General features: G+C 40.6%; 1 protein-coding gene across 20 annotated transcripts in view; it reads right to left on the reverse strand.

Annotated features, from left to right (window-relative positions):
* Nucleotides 1-1914: 1914 nt before the first annotated feature.
* Nucleotides 1915-17358, reverse strand: part of PLCB4 (phospholipase C beta 4) — a 250510-nt gene continuing 235066 nt past the window's right edge. For all 20 annotated transcript variants that reach the window (XM_084825013.1, XM_084825089.1, XM_084825057.1 and 17 more), the window contains 6 exons: nt 16767-16942; nt 13507-13608; nt 11928-11985; nt 8303-8389; nt 5118-5154; nt 1915-2554 (listed from right to left, as the gene is read on the reverse strand). In XM_084825013.1, the coding sequence (XP_084681139.1) occupies nt 2466-2554; nt 5118-5154; nt 8303-8389; nt 11928-11985; nt 13507-13608; nt 16767-16942 (549 nt within the window). In that variant the 3' untranslated portion in view covers nt 1915-2465. The remainder of the gene's footprint in view (nt 2555-5117; nt 5155-8302; nt 8390-11927; nt 11986-13506; nt 13609-16766; nt 16943-17358) is intronic.

Genomic DNA, 17358 nt, shown 5'->3' on the forward strand with positions numbered 1-17358 from the left:
ACTTGCTGTTTCAGATAGCAGTACTGAGCAAAGCAGTTTAATCCAAAAGGATTAAGAGTGGAGGGACAAATAAAAAATGAATATGTCCCATCTAGTAAGTACTTGCAGATGATGAGCTAAAGTCAGAGAAAGAGTGAGAGAGTGAATGTGTGTGTGTGTGTATGTGTGTGTGTGTGAGAGAGAGACAGACAGACAGACAGACTGGTGAATTTAAATATAAGGTTGATTTTGCATTATATTTTAAAAGTAAGACTGATCAGGTTCAACACAGACAGCTTTTTCTCTTTGGGGAGGTGTCACATCTGCAACCTACTAACAAATTGCCAGTTAAAAACATATTCATGGATGGAATAACAGAGTAAATGAAGCAGAGAAACAAAATGAGAATATTTGCTCTATGGAGCACCTTGAATTTTACCACAGGTAGTCTGGGTTGATCCATGTGGCCAGTTACTCCATGTGTATGGGTTTTTATTAGAGAATCTGAAAGTTATATCTCAGGACAATTACATAATTATTTCTTTATTTGTCATTTATAGGAATATGTAGAATCAGTTTGTACAAGCATATACAACAACATGATTGGTACTGAGTGTTATTGAAATCAGTTGTCTGATTTGATCTAAACTACCAGTTCTCCACAGTCTCTTTTATGGTGGTAGCATGGACAACTCTAAGCAGAAGGCTGACATGCATTGTTCTGCATTGTAACTACAGCAGGTTTTAAGAACATGCACATTAATACTGTAGCAAATTGTTTGTATATTTAACAGACATAAAAAGGGTTATTCCTGATATGAAAGTTTGAAAATCTGCATAAATATATTGTGTAAAATTAAATTAACATATTTTCTTTTTCAACTAGAACTTGAAGTAGTAAGAATGCCCACATAATTCATATACACATATATATATATATAAGTATACATATATACTTATGTTTTGTTAATTAATCAAATATTCTGTATCATACACTGACTCTGTACTGATTTACCGGTAAGAGAATTGCCGGTCATACGATATTAACTGAAGTCAAAATTGGTGTTTGTACTACATGCAAACAGAATTTTGTTTACTGTTGTTGTTGTTGTTGTCACCATAGGAATGTGATCTTCTAGAAGATTGTGATTGCATGTGTATAAATACATTACAATTTCACAGTAACAAACTCTCCCCCTCTCTCCCAACAGCTGTTTAACAAATTTTAAGATACAATGAGCGGTAATAATTTGGGACTGGTAATGAGTGGATCAAAATGCAACTGTTAAGTAGTATGTAAACATTGGTTAAAGTGCCTACAATACAGTTCCTTTACTTTTTATCATATTAAATAGATTTGGCACGAGGACAGCCTTTTGCCACTTCACAATCCTCTCAGCAGCATTTTACAAAAGTCAGTTTCAATCCAGACAAGACCAACCTGATACGGCACTTGCTGATGACATAGTTTTGAATACAGAAATAACCTGCACAGCTTTTATACTAAATGTTAAATTAGACTACTGATTTTACAGATAGTAGTTTCCCAGTATCATATATATTCATAGCAATCTCCATTCTCCATGTGCCAGTCCTTATGTAGCCAAAATGGCACCATCTAGGCACAAGAGGGAGGCATTAGCAGGCTCAGGGGAAACCCAAGGTTTGCAGAAGTACAAAAAATCTTTAGAAAAAACCTTAAAAGGGGACCCCCCCAAAAAAAACCCAGCCCAGTCAGGACTGAGCATACCAAGTGGTCATGGGATACTGACTGTTTGGGGGGAGGCGAAAAACCAGGGTGGGGAAGGGGAATGGAATGGAATGGATTGGCTGGAATCCTGAAAAGGGAGAATTCTGTGCTGCGACATTTTGTTGCAGGTCTCACTTGCGTAATTTTAATTTGTATTACATTTGCTACATTTCCAGGTTGTCCTCATGGCAAAACAAAACAAAGAGTTAAAAGATGATTTCCTCCTAGAAAGATACTTATGGACAATGTCATTTTTTTTTTTTTTTAGATGAAGTGTCCCTTATCAAAGGCTCTTGCACCAGAATGCTGAGTGTTTTCTGGGAAGTTACAGGACACCTGGTTGGCTCTCAAAAGCCAAGGAACCCCAGGCAAAGTGTAATATAAAATGACAATACAAGTTTTAAGAACAGACAAGTGCAAATTATTCAAGAACAAACAGAATGTGTGACTGTATTAGACCAGTCTGATCCCGTTACCCCAATAAAGACAAACATCTCACTTAAAAGAGAGCAGCTTTCTGAACTGGACAGGATTTTAAAATCATGTTGTTGTTGTTTTAATATATAAGCATGGTCTATTGTGGCAGAAAGAAAATACAGTACTCTGAACGTTACAAAACATTCCAAGCTCTTTATCAGTGATTTGAAGCTACACTTGACACTAAGTGGAAGAGACACCACCGTCCAATCTTCAGTGAGTTAACTTTGGAAATACAAAAAATACTAGATTTCAGACTTCAGTTTGCATGTTGAGGCTTTATACCACTGTTGCTGGCCTGCGGTCCATCTCTGCTTCTAGCTTCACCATCTGCTGCATCTCCTTTGCCTGCAAACCAGGAAAATTGTACTGTTAACAGAACTGAAATGGAGGGATGGAGAAAGACTATAAATCTGAGATTACCACTTGATTCCTGGTTAAAGGGGCTGTTGTTGCAATAAGGATAAATGTACAGAGCTATGCCCAACACCCAGAGATAAATTAGGGACCCCTTCCTCATACGGTAACTCTGTGTGTGCTCATGAGCTGCTATGCATGGAAAGAACAATTGAATAAATCAGGGCTAAATTATCTGTTTGCATACACACCAGATAAACACAATTCCCCACTATGCAAATATAAAAGTTTGGGGCAAGTGCTACCAGTATATTTCTTTCTTGAAACCACTGGATTCTTCATCCTAACATTTTGAGTGACACAAAAATTAAACAACATTACCCATTTTTCCATTTCAGATATCTCAAGTCAGAAGGTAATGGAAAAAATCATAAGTGAAAATATGAAACATAATGTATGGATCAGCAAGTACAGCCTCTTTTGAAATGCTGACCAATATATATACTTCAGCAACTGGAATGTTCCAAGTGAAATTCAGGTATCTACCTCCTCCTTCCAATTGCCTTTAAATGACTAAAGCATGGCCTTTGGAAGTATTTGAAGATGGACATCACTATATGGATTGGATCCAGAGTTAGTCATATTTAGAGTAGATCCATTCAAATCAACGAGACTTAAGTTCATCATGACCAATTTAATTCCCACTGATTCCAATGGGTCTAGTCTGACTAAGTTTGGATCCAACCTTATATTCTGTTGATTACTTGTGGGCATCAACTCTACCACATTTTCAGCTTAACAATGGGTAACCATAACGTTCAGGAGTCCAAAGGCAAACGCTTGCTCATGATGGGAAATACATTTGAAAAAGCCTGATTCAAGTAGTCATTAAAAAAATTGGCCTTAAAACAGGGACACAATCATCGTTTTACATCTGTTAAGGAAACTTAACTGATGTAAGAGGTCTGACATTAACCAGAAATGTCAATTTGTAGCATATATGATTCTTCATATTGTTTGCTATTACTAATCTATAAAAAGTCAATTGCATTTAGGAATTAAAATTTCAATTCAAGGGAATTACAGGTATAAAAGAAATCCCAACTATGTGATCTCATTTCTACCTACCATATTAAGGAAAGTATATAAGATTAGTGATTCCCACACATTCACCACTCTGCACTGGGGGGCGGGAATGGGTTAAACATATGGTAAGTTCCATTTCTCTGTTTCCATCATTCATTCTCAAGTCAAGTCAATGACCGTCATGAGTTTAATGAAAAGACAAAGGGTTTTTTCCATTTCATAGGTGCAATTAACGATAAGTCATTGTATTTGCCTTGAGCAAGTTATGGGCAAATTGCTGGTAGTGAAGGCAGATTGATAATCAAGTTATTACAGGTCCAACATTTTGTCAAAATCAGCCATATTTTAACACAGGTTATATGTCTGTTCATCTGTTCTGAACAACTGTTCATAACAATGTTTCCAAATATGTAAAGGGCATGTTGTCACTTATATAAATAATTTCTTAATTTGACCCATGACACTTCTGAAGCAATGAAAATATATTGGGATGTTGACCATTCTGAAATAGACAAATCATTGTAGGATAAATGTCCTTGCAACAGATACTGTAACATCTGTTAGCACTGGGACACACGAGTTGGCATTTAAAGTTCCAACTAGTTGCCGTCTTAATGCTGTTGGAAACATTAACATTTCAATTTGAGATCTCACAAACGCTGGAGGAGTTACAATGAACATGGAACCCTCGTCCACATGCAGTGTCTGTGTTCAGTTTGTTAATGGTTTGGGGAGAAAACTGATCCATCATAGTGCAACTGCTTTGTATGGATCCTGGATTAACATTAATAAGCATCCTCCCAAAAAAGCAAGGGGAAGTATTGCACAAGGAATTTACTTTTCACTTTCTGACAGGTGCTACAGCAGGATTAGCTATCCAGTGAAATGGTCTTGCCACAGAAGAATATGGAACTCCCTCACTGTTTCCCCAAAATGTTCTTCTCTGGTACAGGTTGTTATACAAGATTCTATGCATGCATCATCAGCATTCAACAGACCATAGGCCTAAAGCTAGATGGTTTGTAAATGGCATGCATAGAAGTTTTTTTTTTAAGTTAATCTTTTTCTCTCAGTCAAACTCTCATTGATTGTTGAGAAACTATACATTTAAAATGAGCATGTGATTATCAACATAATATCATGCTGCAAATAAACTGGGAGGTGGCCTGGCTGTATTCTGCCTTGACTGAAACTTCAACCACACATAGGGTATCAAACCAAAGTAAAGCTTCCGTGGGAAATGTGGTAATGTGTATGGGCCACAGCACAACATTACAAACCAAGACAGAACTCTTGGAAATAGAGGAGCTTTCCAAGACAGCTTGTAAGTACCAAGCCAATTCCAAATCAAGCCAAGGGGAGCTCATCCATCACAAGTTACATCTACAGAAAGTTCCTCAGTGATTATCAATTTATTTTAGTAAAGCACACTAAACGTGGTAGTTTGCTCAGTGTAGATCAATCCTACCTTGAGTTTGAGAGACTGCATGACAGGATTTCAAAAGCTGTTTGCACAAAAATAATAACGTCAAAATTGAGTAATACAACAGAGGCAAATAAAATGAATGCAAACTAAGATGAGAGTGACAAACGAATGCAAGAAAAAATAAAGTTATACATGTTAATAACAATGTCTATGTGTGCTTTCCCCTATATCTCTCCATGTTCATCTTTTAATGAAGGTCACTGCAAGACTTTTACAGCACAATCCTATACATATGTACTCAGATATAAGTCCCACTGGACCAGTTTGTGGCCATGGTGGGTTGTGCCGCAAGTCATTTTGAACACTTGCCAGCAGGGGTTGCCACAGTTTGTCGAGCCATCTGAATGTGACTGTTTGAGGGTTCAATAAATCTCAACCCTACAACAGACCATGAATTCAGTGGGGTTTACTCCCAGATAAGTGGGTATAGGGTTGCACTGGTAGAGATTTGCATTAAAAAATAATCTTCAATGGAAACACATATAGCCAAGATATAGATTTCGGGCCTTGATCTTTCACTGATGTCCTTTGTGCTTAGTAAAATTCAATAAAGTTAAATTAAATGAGACAAAAAAAATTTAAGACAGACAAACCAGGCCATAGGTCTCAGCATTTGAATGTATCAATCCTGAAGCTTCTTTCTTAATTAATTAATTCGCTATATGCACATAAATGGTTTCAGAATTGTTGCAAAAATGATACAACTATGAGAAGCAATTCATATTACCAGCTAAATCTCATCCCTTCTAGGACAGGAAACAACTAAGGGTTGGTTTGGACATAGGGGGAAACATGGCTTCCTCCTATGTGAATGGGTTGCAGTTAGCCTTGGATTGTATGTTCCTACCCCCACCCCTCAGCCCCAGTATGCACCAGAGGAGTAAATTGGTAACTTCTGTTTTCACTTTTAAATGAAGCACAACTCTCTGTTATGCTTGAACTCAGAGGACTATAGTTTGTTTAAATTACGGTTAGCTCAACAAGCCAAGATAAAAATGTGGTTTCTGATCCTTGCTTGTTCACTAACCTTAGTTTCCTGTTATATCTGAACCAGCCCTAAGATATACTGTTTTCCATGCCAAAACCCTTCCCAGTATAATAATAATAATAATAATAATAATAATAATAATAATAATAATAATAATTCTGATTTTAGCCTAACCAATAGTAGCAGCTGCTAAAATACTTCGGATACCCACATTTTTAAAATGGAGACAACTGTTAATATTGTTGCTCCGTTTCAGTACAGAAGTTGCTATCATCTTTGGTTTTGACAATGAATATCTCATAAACCCTTAGGGACATTGAAAAAGACTGGGGTGAAACAGGATAAATTCAGCTTTTGGGACACAATCCAGAAAGCTGCTTGACACAAAAGCAAAGGCTCAGCATCTGAAATAAGGCATTCCCCTTTTATTTTCCAATCACGATCCATGGGGATGTCCTGCAAGCTGCTTAGGGGAGGCGGAGAGAGAATTACCTTGCAAAATGCCTTTGGAACAGGAAGGAAGTACTGTTCAGAAATTTTACAACACCTCTCTCATAGAGATTCTAGACCGCTCCATATGTTCAGGATATCAGCTCCCATCAGCCACATCCAACATGGCCATTGGACAGGAATGTTGGGAGTTGTAGTCCAAAATATCTGGAGGTCACTAGCTTGGAGAAGGCTGTTCTAGACCCAACTGAAAACTGCACAGCTGGCTGGAACTCTTTGGATGTGTGTTCTTAGGACTTGGCCACACATCGGCTTGGTGTGTAGATTGTATATTCAGTATAGTGCAGTATCCAGTCTCATGCTCCTGCAATCCTCCTCCAACCATGCGTAGAACCTTCCCATGTGACCTTTTCTCCCCTCTGTTCATAGCATATGAATAGTGTGGACATGGTGTACATAAGCAGGGGATATGCACTGAGTCATGCAGCCTGCTCTACATAAAGGGGGAGGAGGCATGCATGGGCTCGTGACTTGCTCATTGTACCTCTCATGCTCTGGACTGGTGTGTGAAGCTACCCTTATACACATCACTGATGCCCATTCTAGCATTAGCAAGTTGATTAATTTAGATAATAAAGGATGACAGTTTTCAAATAATTATCTGAACATTATGCACATTCCAGATGTTGGCCTATCTATATATTTAGACCTCCATAAACGGTGAAAACACAAACATTTGAGGAGTTCAGCATAGTGAAGGCTTGACTCTTAAAACTCTGTGCCAGCACTGAGCCTCTTAAAATGAGCAGGGCTTGAATTAACAGAAGGGATTGAAGGTGGCGGTGTGAGCTTTTCTACTCAAGGCTGTTAATCCGCTATGTCTACTTTTGGTTTTGTCACCGAATTGAGATCCAAACACTACACAAAGAAAGTTTGTGGCACAGTGGCATAGTGGAATAGCGCAAATACAGAAGTGGAAATAGTGTTTTCTTTCACTTTCTTTAAATAACAACACATTTTCCCCACTCTAAAAAAAATAGCCGAAAGTGCTGTTTAAAAACAGACGCAAAACTGGAGGGGAATGTCACCTAAAGAATCCGTAAACAACCATAAGTTGGGAATGACAAGCACACAATAAATGCCTCATGTAGAAAAGCTCTGCAAGCCAGAATTATCTAGATACAGATAAACACAGTAGGGCTGTTGTTCAATTAAATCAATCTTAAATGATTGTATTAGTTATATTCTGTTAATCAATTTATTAAGTTTGAATGCATTTGCAAAAAGCAAAGTTATACCATTATTTTTAGATGATGCCATCACATCTTGCAGTAAGCACTGTCTTAGAAGAGGCATCCCCTGCTTTTTGACAAAGAAGGGGGAATATGCCTCTCAGAAAAACCCTGCCACTTTGGGTTTTTCCGAGTATTTGTACAAAAAATAGCTTACTGAAAATACACACACAGACAAGCCCTGCCCCTGCCCAACTGCTCATTATTTCGCGGCACATTTTTAGTCAATCTATCTTACCAAGGGGTAGGGAACATGTGGTCATTTGGATGTTGTTGGACTGTAAAGCCCATCACTCCTGACCACTAATCATACTGGCTGGGGCTGATGGAAGCTGGAGTCCAACAGCACAGGTTCCCACTCTTGATCTAGCCAATTCCTTGAATAAACGTTGTAGCTCACACGCACACGTTCTTCTCGCAGCCTATCCCATGATTACCTGTTCATTTTGTTTCTCCAGAATTTCTAGATGCTCAAGTTGAACTTTTTTCAGCTGATCCATTTCCTTTGATTGCTTCATTGCCAGCTATATGCAAAAACAGACCAATGCAAAGATGAAACACAGACTTCTCTCTGTGGCTGTATGGGCTTTTAACAAGTAGCTCTCCCAAAATGTTATTTTTGGAAGAATTCTGCATGCCACAAACCATCCTTCCCAAACCTGGTGCTTCCAGATGTGTTGAAATGCCATTCACATAATTCCCATCCAGTCCAACACCTCTGGAGGGTGCTAGGTTGGGGAAGGCTGCCATAGAGAACACAGTGAAGGAATACAACCTCTGAAGAATTCACATTCCAAGAGATACTATCTGTATCTGTTTTCCTTGAGGTGATGGAAGTTCTCATTTCCAGTGCAGTGTACCATAAAGGGGGACCTCAGCCTTCGGTATGAGGAAGTCAATACAGCACCAAGATGTGATCCTGGCTAGGTCACTCATTGGCGCACCCTAAATTTTGATGATTCACACCTTCTCAAGATGACCCAAAGAGGACATGATTTATATGCATGTGTTAGGCATGCAAATGTATGTGTGTGTATAGATTAAGAGCCAGTGTGGTGTAGTGGTAAAAGTGTTGGCCTGGGACTTGGAAGACCCGGGTTCTAGTCCCCACTTAGCTATGAAGCTCACTGGGTGACTTTGGGCCAGTTGCTGACTCTCAGCCTAACTTACCTCACAGGGTTGTTGTGAGGATAAAATGGAGAGGAGGAGCAGGACTATGTAAGCCGCCTTGGGTTATTTACAGGAGGAAAAAAAGGCAGTATCAAAATGTAATAATAGATAAAATAAAACAAATAGATATATACTACTGAGGGCCAAAACACTCTTATCAAATTAGGGACACAACAATATTTGAACTGCTTAAAGATTCTCTTCATACTAGAGCTGAGCCAAAAGGAAAAGCGGATTCTTGCAAGCACTTTGGCACTCCTTAAAAAGGACACCCCTTTCAGTAATTTTCTAAGGCGGGGGATTGGAAAAGCACAAGTTCAAATGTTGTATCCAGAACATGTCTCTACGTGGGGGTAAAGCGGAGGCTTTGTTTGCCCTCAGCCATGTCACCACATAGCCAAGTCTGATTGGTTACAAGGTCCCATATACAACAGGATCCCCCAAACAGGCGGGTGCGCCTTGTCAGGTACTTTTAAAACAAAATGGTGCCAAAGGAGAAGCAGAGATAGGGGACGCAGTGGCTGCAAACAGCCACAAACAAACATGAAAAAAGGTATACTAGAAGTCTGGGCTGGGTTGGAGGGTTCTGAGCCTCAAAGGCCCCCCTTTCGCACCAATAATTTTTATGGGTGAAAACTCAGCGCAGTACTATTTCATACACTTCAAATTAACCACTTAGCTGACCAAATAAAACAATAGCATGACTACACTTAGTATGAGTTTTCTACGTGGTTGATGGTGGAAGAGCAAGTTATTTGAAGGACTGCCTACACCAATATTCCCCAGCCTGATGCCCTCCAGGTGTGTTGGACTGCACCTCCCATAATTCCTAGCCAGCAATGACCATTGACCGTGCTGGCTGGGAATTATGGGAGATGCAATCCAACACACTTGTAGAGCACGAGGCTGGGGAAGGCTGGCCTCCACCCTGATGAACCTGCTCATGTGCTAAGGTCATCGTCAGAGGCCCCACTTACTGGCCTGCCATTACAATCTGTTAATTAGTGAACACTAGAGACAAGAGCCTTTTCAGTGGTGGCCCTTGCCCTGTGCAACCCCCTCCCAAGAGAAATACATCTGTTTCCGTGCTGTTGTTGCTTTCAAGAGGTTTTCAACAATGTATTTCTTTTATTTGGCTTTTAATTGCAAGGTTTTCATTAAATGTGTTGCTTTTGTGACTGGTCTGTGCTTAAATTTGTTTTAAAATTTTGATTTTATGTATTAGTTATATTGATATAGAATTGTAGGTTTTATATAAGCTGCCTTGGGAAGACTGTAGTCTTGAAAGGTGGCTAAGAAATGCATTTAATAATAATAATAATAATAATAATAATAATAATAATAATTCACTGAGAAGAAGAACATTATACCTAAGTAAACTGGTCTTCCCCACCATCTGAGAAGACAACCCATTTTTGAAGCAGATTATAAACGACTACAAATAATAACAGAAATTGACACTGAATTCAGTGGTCTTCACTTCAGCTTTTTAGTCTGTAGCAGTGCAATCCTATGCATGCTTTGCATAGGACTGCATCCTAAGAAGCTCAAGATTTCTTAGAAAAACTTTTCAGAACATGCTCCAAATTGGATGTATATAGATCAGTAGCTTACTAAGGTTGCAATCCTATGGACAAGTACCTGCAAATAAGCCCCACTGAGCTCAGTGGGACCTACCTCTGAGTAGACATGCATAGGACTGCACTCTAAGGACACAGTCCTATGGGGATGGCCATAAGCCTCTGAACTCTGAGGCTTATGGCCATCCAATGCAGTGCGGGAGGAGCGCCGGTGGCAATCTTTGCCTCCATGCTCCTCCTGCCCTGTACTTTAGCTAGATGGGTGTTCTTGCCTGTCTAGCTGTGGCATCAGGGAGTGGGAGGGATGGAAACTGGGGAGGCTGGAGGATTCCTTGTAAGCCGACTTTCCCAGTCCCCTCCACTCCCCGCCCATGGGAACGCCCCCTTTACCTTCCCTCCAAGGTTGCTTTTGTGACCTCGGAGAGGCAGCTGGCACGGTTCTCTCTGCACCAGCTGTGAGGGGGAGGAGAGCTCGGACTCTGGTCCGAAGTCAGAGCGCTGTCTCTCACCTTAGATCCAGGAACCTGAACTACCCTATGGCCCCCACACATGCTGTCTAGGGGTCACCGAATTGCTCTCTAAGTTATTCACTCTTAGTTCCCACTGAAATCAACTGGGGCTTCAGTTAGTCATGACTTACGTCTTACATTAATTCCCATGGGACTACACTATGTCTGTTAATTTAGTCTGGGTCCAACCCCTCGAGTCCCCCTCATTGCAAGTCACAGTCTGTCTTTTTTTAATGCATGGTTTATTTTTATTTTAAGAGCTGCTCTTTTTTTCCATTATATCTTCTTTCCTAGTCATATCCTTCAAGCTAATCAGCTTTATCAACTATATAGGTGAATTTGTTTACAACTATGATGATTCCTTGTATAAAGACAGATTCTTTGAGAAGTATGATTGCTTATGAAGCATGTAAATCGGGGGTAGGCAACACAGTGCCAATGGGCACCAATGAACCCCTAGACACCTTTCTTGGTGCCCACCAAGGTGCCCTAACCCTCCCACTTTTTTTCCCAATGAACACATTTTCTTACTGGCAGCTGGGATTGCTGTGAAATAGGTTTCTGTTGGTTTTGAAAACGGTGGGTTCAAAGGAATTGTTTAGTGTGTTTGGGGCTCAGACCCTACCTCTGCTTATACTCAGGCTTTGGGGCAGGTTACTTATCCTTTGCCATGCCTCCCATGGCAGCCATTTTGTGGTGGTGCCCAGGACAGTTTCTCAAATTGCCAAATGTGCCCACAGCCCAAAACGTTTGCCTACCCCTGATGTAGATATTTATGATATCTGAGACGATTAACTACTTACCCGCTTTCTCTCTTCCAGAAACTTCTTTGTGTTGCTGCTGTTCAGTTCCCTGACACGCCTATAAAAGACATTTCTAACATTATAGTATCCACCTACTTCAAAAAAATGTCAGTGAAAAAAGAGTAAGCCTGATGGTAGCTCTGATATCATTCAGCTATTATATATCATATTAGTGGTCTCAATTCTCTGAGATCCGGTCCTTATGTAGCCACGTCACCACCATCCATGCACAAGAGGGAGGTATCTGCAGGCTTTGGGAAACCCCAAGGTTTGCAGAAGTAAAAAGAAAAAAGAGAAGAAAGAAGAAAAACAGCCCAATGAGAACTGAGTATATCTAGTGGCTAAGGAATGTTGGCTGACAGGGGCGGTGGGGGTTGGGGGGATAAATGGAAAAACCATGAATCAGGGAGAATGGAAAGAAGTGGCAGGAATCCTTAACAGGGAGCACTCCATACTGCGAAATTTTGTTGCAGGTCCCATTGAACAAATCACTACTTCACAGCCCAGTGTAGTGTGGTGCAGCAGCAGTCCAAAAGGGAGGATGGCAGGAAGGAAGGCTAATGCCACAGGCCACCTCGGACCAAGACCAGTGTGGTGGTTAGCTTGTTGGACTAGAACTAGGCAGATCCAGGATCAAATCTCCACCAAGCTCTGAAGCTAACTGAGTGATTTTGGGTCACTCACTGTCTCTCAGCCTAACTTACCTTACAAGGTGGCTGTGAGGATAAGGCAGGGAGACAACATGTACCCCGCCTTGGGCTCCTTAGAGGAAAGGTGGGGTATAAAATGTAATAACTTACATGTTGTGAGAATAAAATGCCACTCTAAGCTTCTTGGAGGAAGGATGGGGATGTAAATGTTGTAAAATAAATAAAATGGCCTCAATATGTGGTCTTAAGCAAGTGAGGGTGCAATCCTATGCAGGTTTAGACAGAGAAAAGGCCTACAACTCCCAGCATGCCCCAGCCAGCCAAGGGCCCAAGCACTGCTGGCTGGGGCATGCTGGGAGTTGTAGGCCTTTTCTTGTCTAAACATGCATAGGATTGCACCCTAAGCTGTTTTCAGCTTTAGTAGGTCCTTATGTGCAAAATGGGAACATCAATGACCTGTCTCACAGGGCAAATGCAATAAAAAAGCTTACGTACCTTGCTGCTCCTGATCAATAGCAGCAGTCATGAGGGAACAGGAGTAGGCCATGTTTGAAATCTCCAGAGAACAGCCCACGTTATTTCAACTGTGGCACTTTTTCCGGCCTCTTCCACCAGCCAATTTGTTCCTAGCTCTCTTTATCATCAGTTACTTCTTCTATTTTTATCAGCTGCTACCATTAATATTTGTGCTCAACTTCACATGTGTGAGAACTCCAATTTGTCATGTATCAGCTAACGTTTTCAGACACACCATCCAAAATTATGAGTCTAAGAAAGGCCCAATAACGGAACCAATGAGTGACAACTTGTTTAAAATAAAGGCCAAAATGAAGGTGGAAATGGACATTGTGCCACAGAAATTACACACAAGTAGGATTTTACTGACTGTCCAGTTTACCCCACAGACAGCGATGAAATACGATACTTACCTTTCCCTTTCAGCTTTGTTTTTGATAGATTTGTCTTGGCTTATGGCTTTGCTGTTTTCCATAGAAATTTTTGCTTGGTTGGCACGCATTTCTTTGCTTTCCCTATACAGAAAAAGGACAAAGAGAAGTGAAATTAGGACAATTAGGGGGTAATCTGTTGGGAGGCTCATGCCAGCAGTGGGTGGGGTCTGAACTCAAAGTGGGCATGGTCAAAGTCAGAAGTGGGTGGGGCCATTCTTCTCCCCCACCCCTCCTCTTTTCTCTCTCACTCTCTCTTTTCTGACTCCCTCTGCCTCTCTCTTCCTCCCAACCCCTTGGCTTGCCAGGGGAGGGACAGATGTCTCTTGCCAGGTGTCTGAACTGATCCCTTGCAAAGAGCTTTTGAAACTAACTGTGGGCTGCAGGTTGCCAACCTCTGCTGTACACACATACCTGGGAGCAGTCCCACTAAACTCATGTGTAGGGTTGCATTGTCAGAGACTAATTTACTGATAAAATGTTGTATCTGGCCATGTGAAAAAGAACAGACTGCCATGCTCAGCAGAATCCTGTTCTTTTACAATAGCTAAATGTATAATATTTATCTCCAAAGACCTTATGCTAAAACCATTCTGGATAGGAAATACTACTTCTGCTCGCCTGAATGATTTGGTGGTTACCTTGCTTCTCAGAAAGAGGTTTTTATCATTTCACACATGCTTAGGCAGATGTAGAATCACATACATAAAAATCATTGCATCAAGATTCAGACAAGAAAAATCTACTCATTCACACTGTGATCACCTCACTGAAAACTCACTTCCCCCATAGAGAGATTGACAGCTATTACCCACCCTTAACAAATATGCCATCACATTATAAAATGATGAGGTAGTCAACTAAAAAAGATAGCTTGTCTGAATCAACCTCAGCCTCTGATAGTTACAGAATATCAAGGACTGATATTTAGCCTACAATCCTATACTCACTGACCTGGGAGTATGCATCACTGAATTCAGCTGGGCTTACTTTTGAATAGACATGTACAGGATTGCACTGTTAGATTTTACCATTTGAATAATGCTAACTACATAAAACCACGCCAAGACTGTATCTCATCATTTATCTAGTATTTCAGAGAAAAATAGCTGGTTGGTTACCAGCAATTTAAGAATTTAGTGTTTTTTTTTTCATTTATATCCTGCTTCTCTAGTGTTCGAGGCAACTCACAAAAGAAATCAATAAAAGAACTAAGACAATAAATAACAAAAACAACATCAGACAAACCTAAAAATAACATAGCAGCAAGTAAAATCATGGAGTAAAATATTCCAATTTAATTTTTAAAAATGCAAACTAAATTTGTTTTAGAAGTCTAGAAGCAGCACCAAAACCAAACCACAATAAACTAAAATTAAAATGCCTGGGTAAATAAAAACATTTTTACTTGGCACTGAAAGTTTGAAAGTGTGGGTACCAGGTAAAAAAACCAGAGAGGGGATGCCACTACAGAAAAGGCCTGTTCCCCAATATAGTAGCTGTCAATCTCTCCATGGGGGAAGTGTGTTTTCACGTGATGAGGTGGTCACAGTGTGAATGAGTAAATTTTTCTTGTCTGAATCTTTATGCAATGATTTTTATGAATGTGATTCTACATCTGCCTGAGCGTGTGTGAAATGATAAAACCTTGTTCTGAGAAGTAAGGTAATGGCCAAATCATTCAGGCAAGCAGAAGTAGTATTTCTTATCCAGAATTTCTGTATTGAGGGCATAGCTCTGGAGGCAACCTGGAGAAGGGCCTCGCCAAAAGACACCAAAACACAGATTTGTGTGGCAGGAGGGGGTCTTTGAGATGTCCCTGTCTCAAGCCACATATTGCTTTATAGGTTGAACACGGCTCCTTGAATTGGACTCAGAAATACACAGGAAGCCTGTGGAGCTATTTCAAATGTTGTAAGGTCATATTTGCAATTTTGCTAGCAAAAAACTAAGGCATTTATACTTTTGAGGTTGCAAGCCTATGTGTGCTTACCCAGTATGAAACTCCATAGATTGGGTCTTACTTCTGAGAAAACATGCATAAATAAATGTTACATTTTATGTTATTAATAGAGATGTGCATCAGGTTCAGCCAGACCCCAAAGCCCAAGCTGAATTTGGTCCTTCAGGTAATTTCTGGTGCTTCCCAAGGTGAAGCGGGCTTCCTTCTAAAGATACCAGAACTGAAGCTGGGCCCTGTAAGAAGCTGTGTCTGCAATTCAGGCTTTGGAAAGGCAGACACTGGACCAGTTCACATGATCATCACAAACTAGCATGGCTTACTGAATATTCAAAATGGCCACCAGCGCACACTGCAATCCACCGTGGCTTATTTAAGCTACAGTGGGTTGCGGTGTGTGCTGGTGGCCATTTTGAATATTCAACCCACAGCGGGAGGTTGCAATGGTTTGTTGTGCCACCTGAACCAAAGTGGCAGTGGTTGTTTGAGGGCATACATCGTAGAGGTGTCTTCAGGCAAGAAACCTGCAAAGTTTCAGAAGGATAGGTGCAGGGATTAGGGAGTTATGATGATTAACAACATTTTAAGCCTTTTTTCAAAGTGAAGCCTAAGGGCATTGGAAGAATGGCTCTCTCATAGTCATCTCATTTGCTGTCCCTGTTTTTCTGGAATCTGGCAGGCATTGTCCTCTCCTAGGGGGCTACTATGCCTGTAAATTTCATCCATGTCTGACAAACAGAAAAATGTTACAGCCATTCTTGGGTTCCCATGATAGTCAATGGAAGGCAAGAGCTTTGGATTTCCGAATCTCAACTCAGGTTCAGTACCCAAATCAAAGTAGATGGCCTCCGAATGGGTCTGAGCAAAATCGGGCCATTTTCTGATGCATGAAATTGGGGTTCAATTCCAGTCTTGTGGTCAGCGCAGACCTCTAGTTATTAAAGCAGTAAAATAAGTTTAGGTTTACTAAGAATGTGTGATTTTCCTCCCCATCTAATCATGGTGCTTATATTCATCCATAGCAAAGACTGTGTTAGGGTTAAAAACACAACTTTTAAGACTGATCCTGAACAAGACAGCATCCACAAACACTCTTGACATCAAATGGTGCTCTCAATATGTCAGGCCCTTTATATAAAGCCCCGTAGTGAAGATTGGCCTCCAAGTTTTTAGTGAACAGAGCACTCCCATGCTATAGTGGTGCAGTTTCATAAAATGAGCTGAATCAACTTCAAGCCTCAGAGACCTCCCCGTGCTTGAACGGGAACACTGGCATGCTCACCTGTCATGCGACAGCTTTAGTTGCTGGGTCTGCTGTTCATGAGCGTTAATTAGCAGCTTCTTTAGTAATTCGCACTGCTGGCTCAGATGAAAATCACGCATTTCTTGCTCTTCGGCACTGTGTGTGTTGATCATCTCAGACCACTCCTTTGTGTGCTGCGCCACAATCTCTTTTACCTTGCAGGAAGGATGGCTGAGTTAGTACTTTCTAGGCTTACCTTTTAAAGGGAGGCTATTGGCTATTTTGTTGGCAGTCTTGGAAACAAAGGCAGAAAAAATGGCAGAAAGGAATTTCCCAACAGAAACCAGGCACTGCCATGGAACTACTGAGGAAATCAATCGGTATGATCAGGAGAAGAAGCAAGAAAATGAAACGGACCCTTCCCATTCTGCCTCTCTATTTTACTTTTCTACGCCTTTTGACATTGTTGAAGGCACGTTTCCAGAGCTGTATTACTCACCTGTTTACCCAGAAGAATGCTTCCACAGATTATGCATAGGGGTTGTCTAGCAAGACAAGTATATCTAAGGGTTTAAACACTTTTTCTTGTTGTTATGCTTCCTTCCATAGTGATTTTACAAAAAAAAAAAAT

The sequence above is a fragment of the Heloderma suspectum genome, chromosome 1 (assembly GCF_057233095.1).
Source record: "Heloderma suspectum isolate Gila_16-S chromosome 1, 16-S_ref, whole genome shotgun sequence".
NCBI classification, from domain to species: domain Eukaryota; kingdom Metazoa; phylum Chordata; class Lepidosauria; order Squamata; family Helodermatidae; genus Heloderma; species Heloderma suspectum.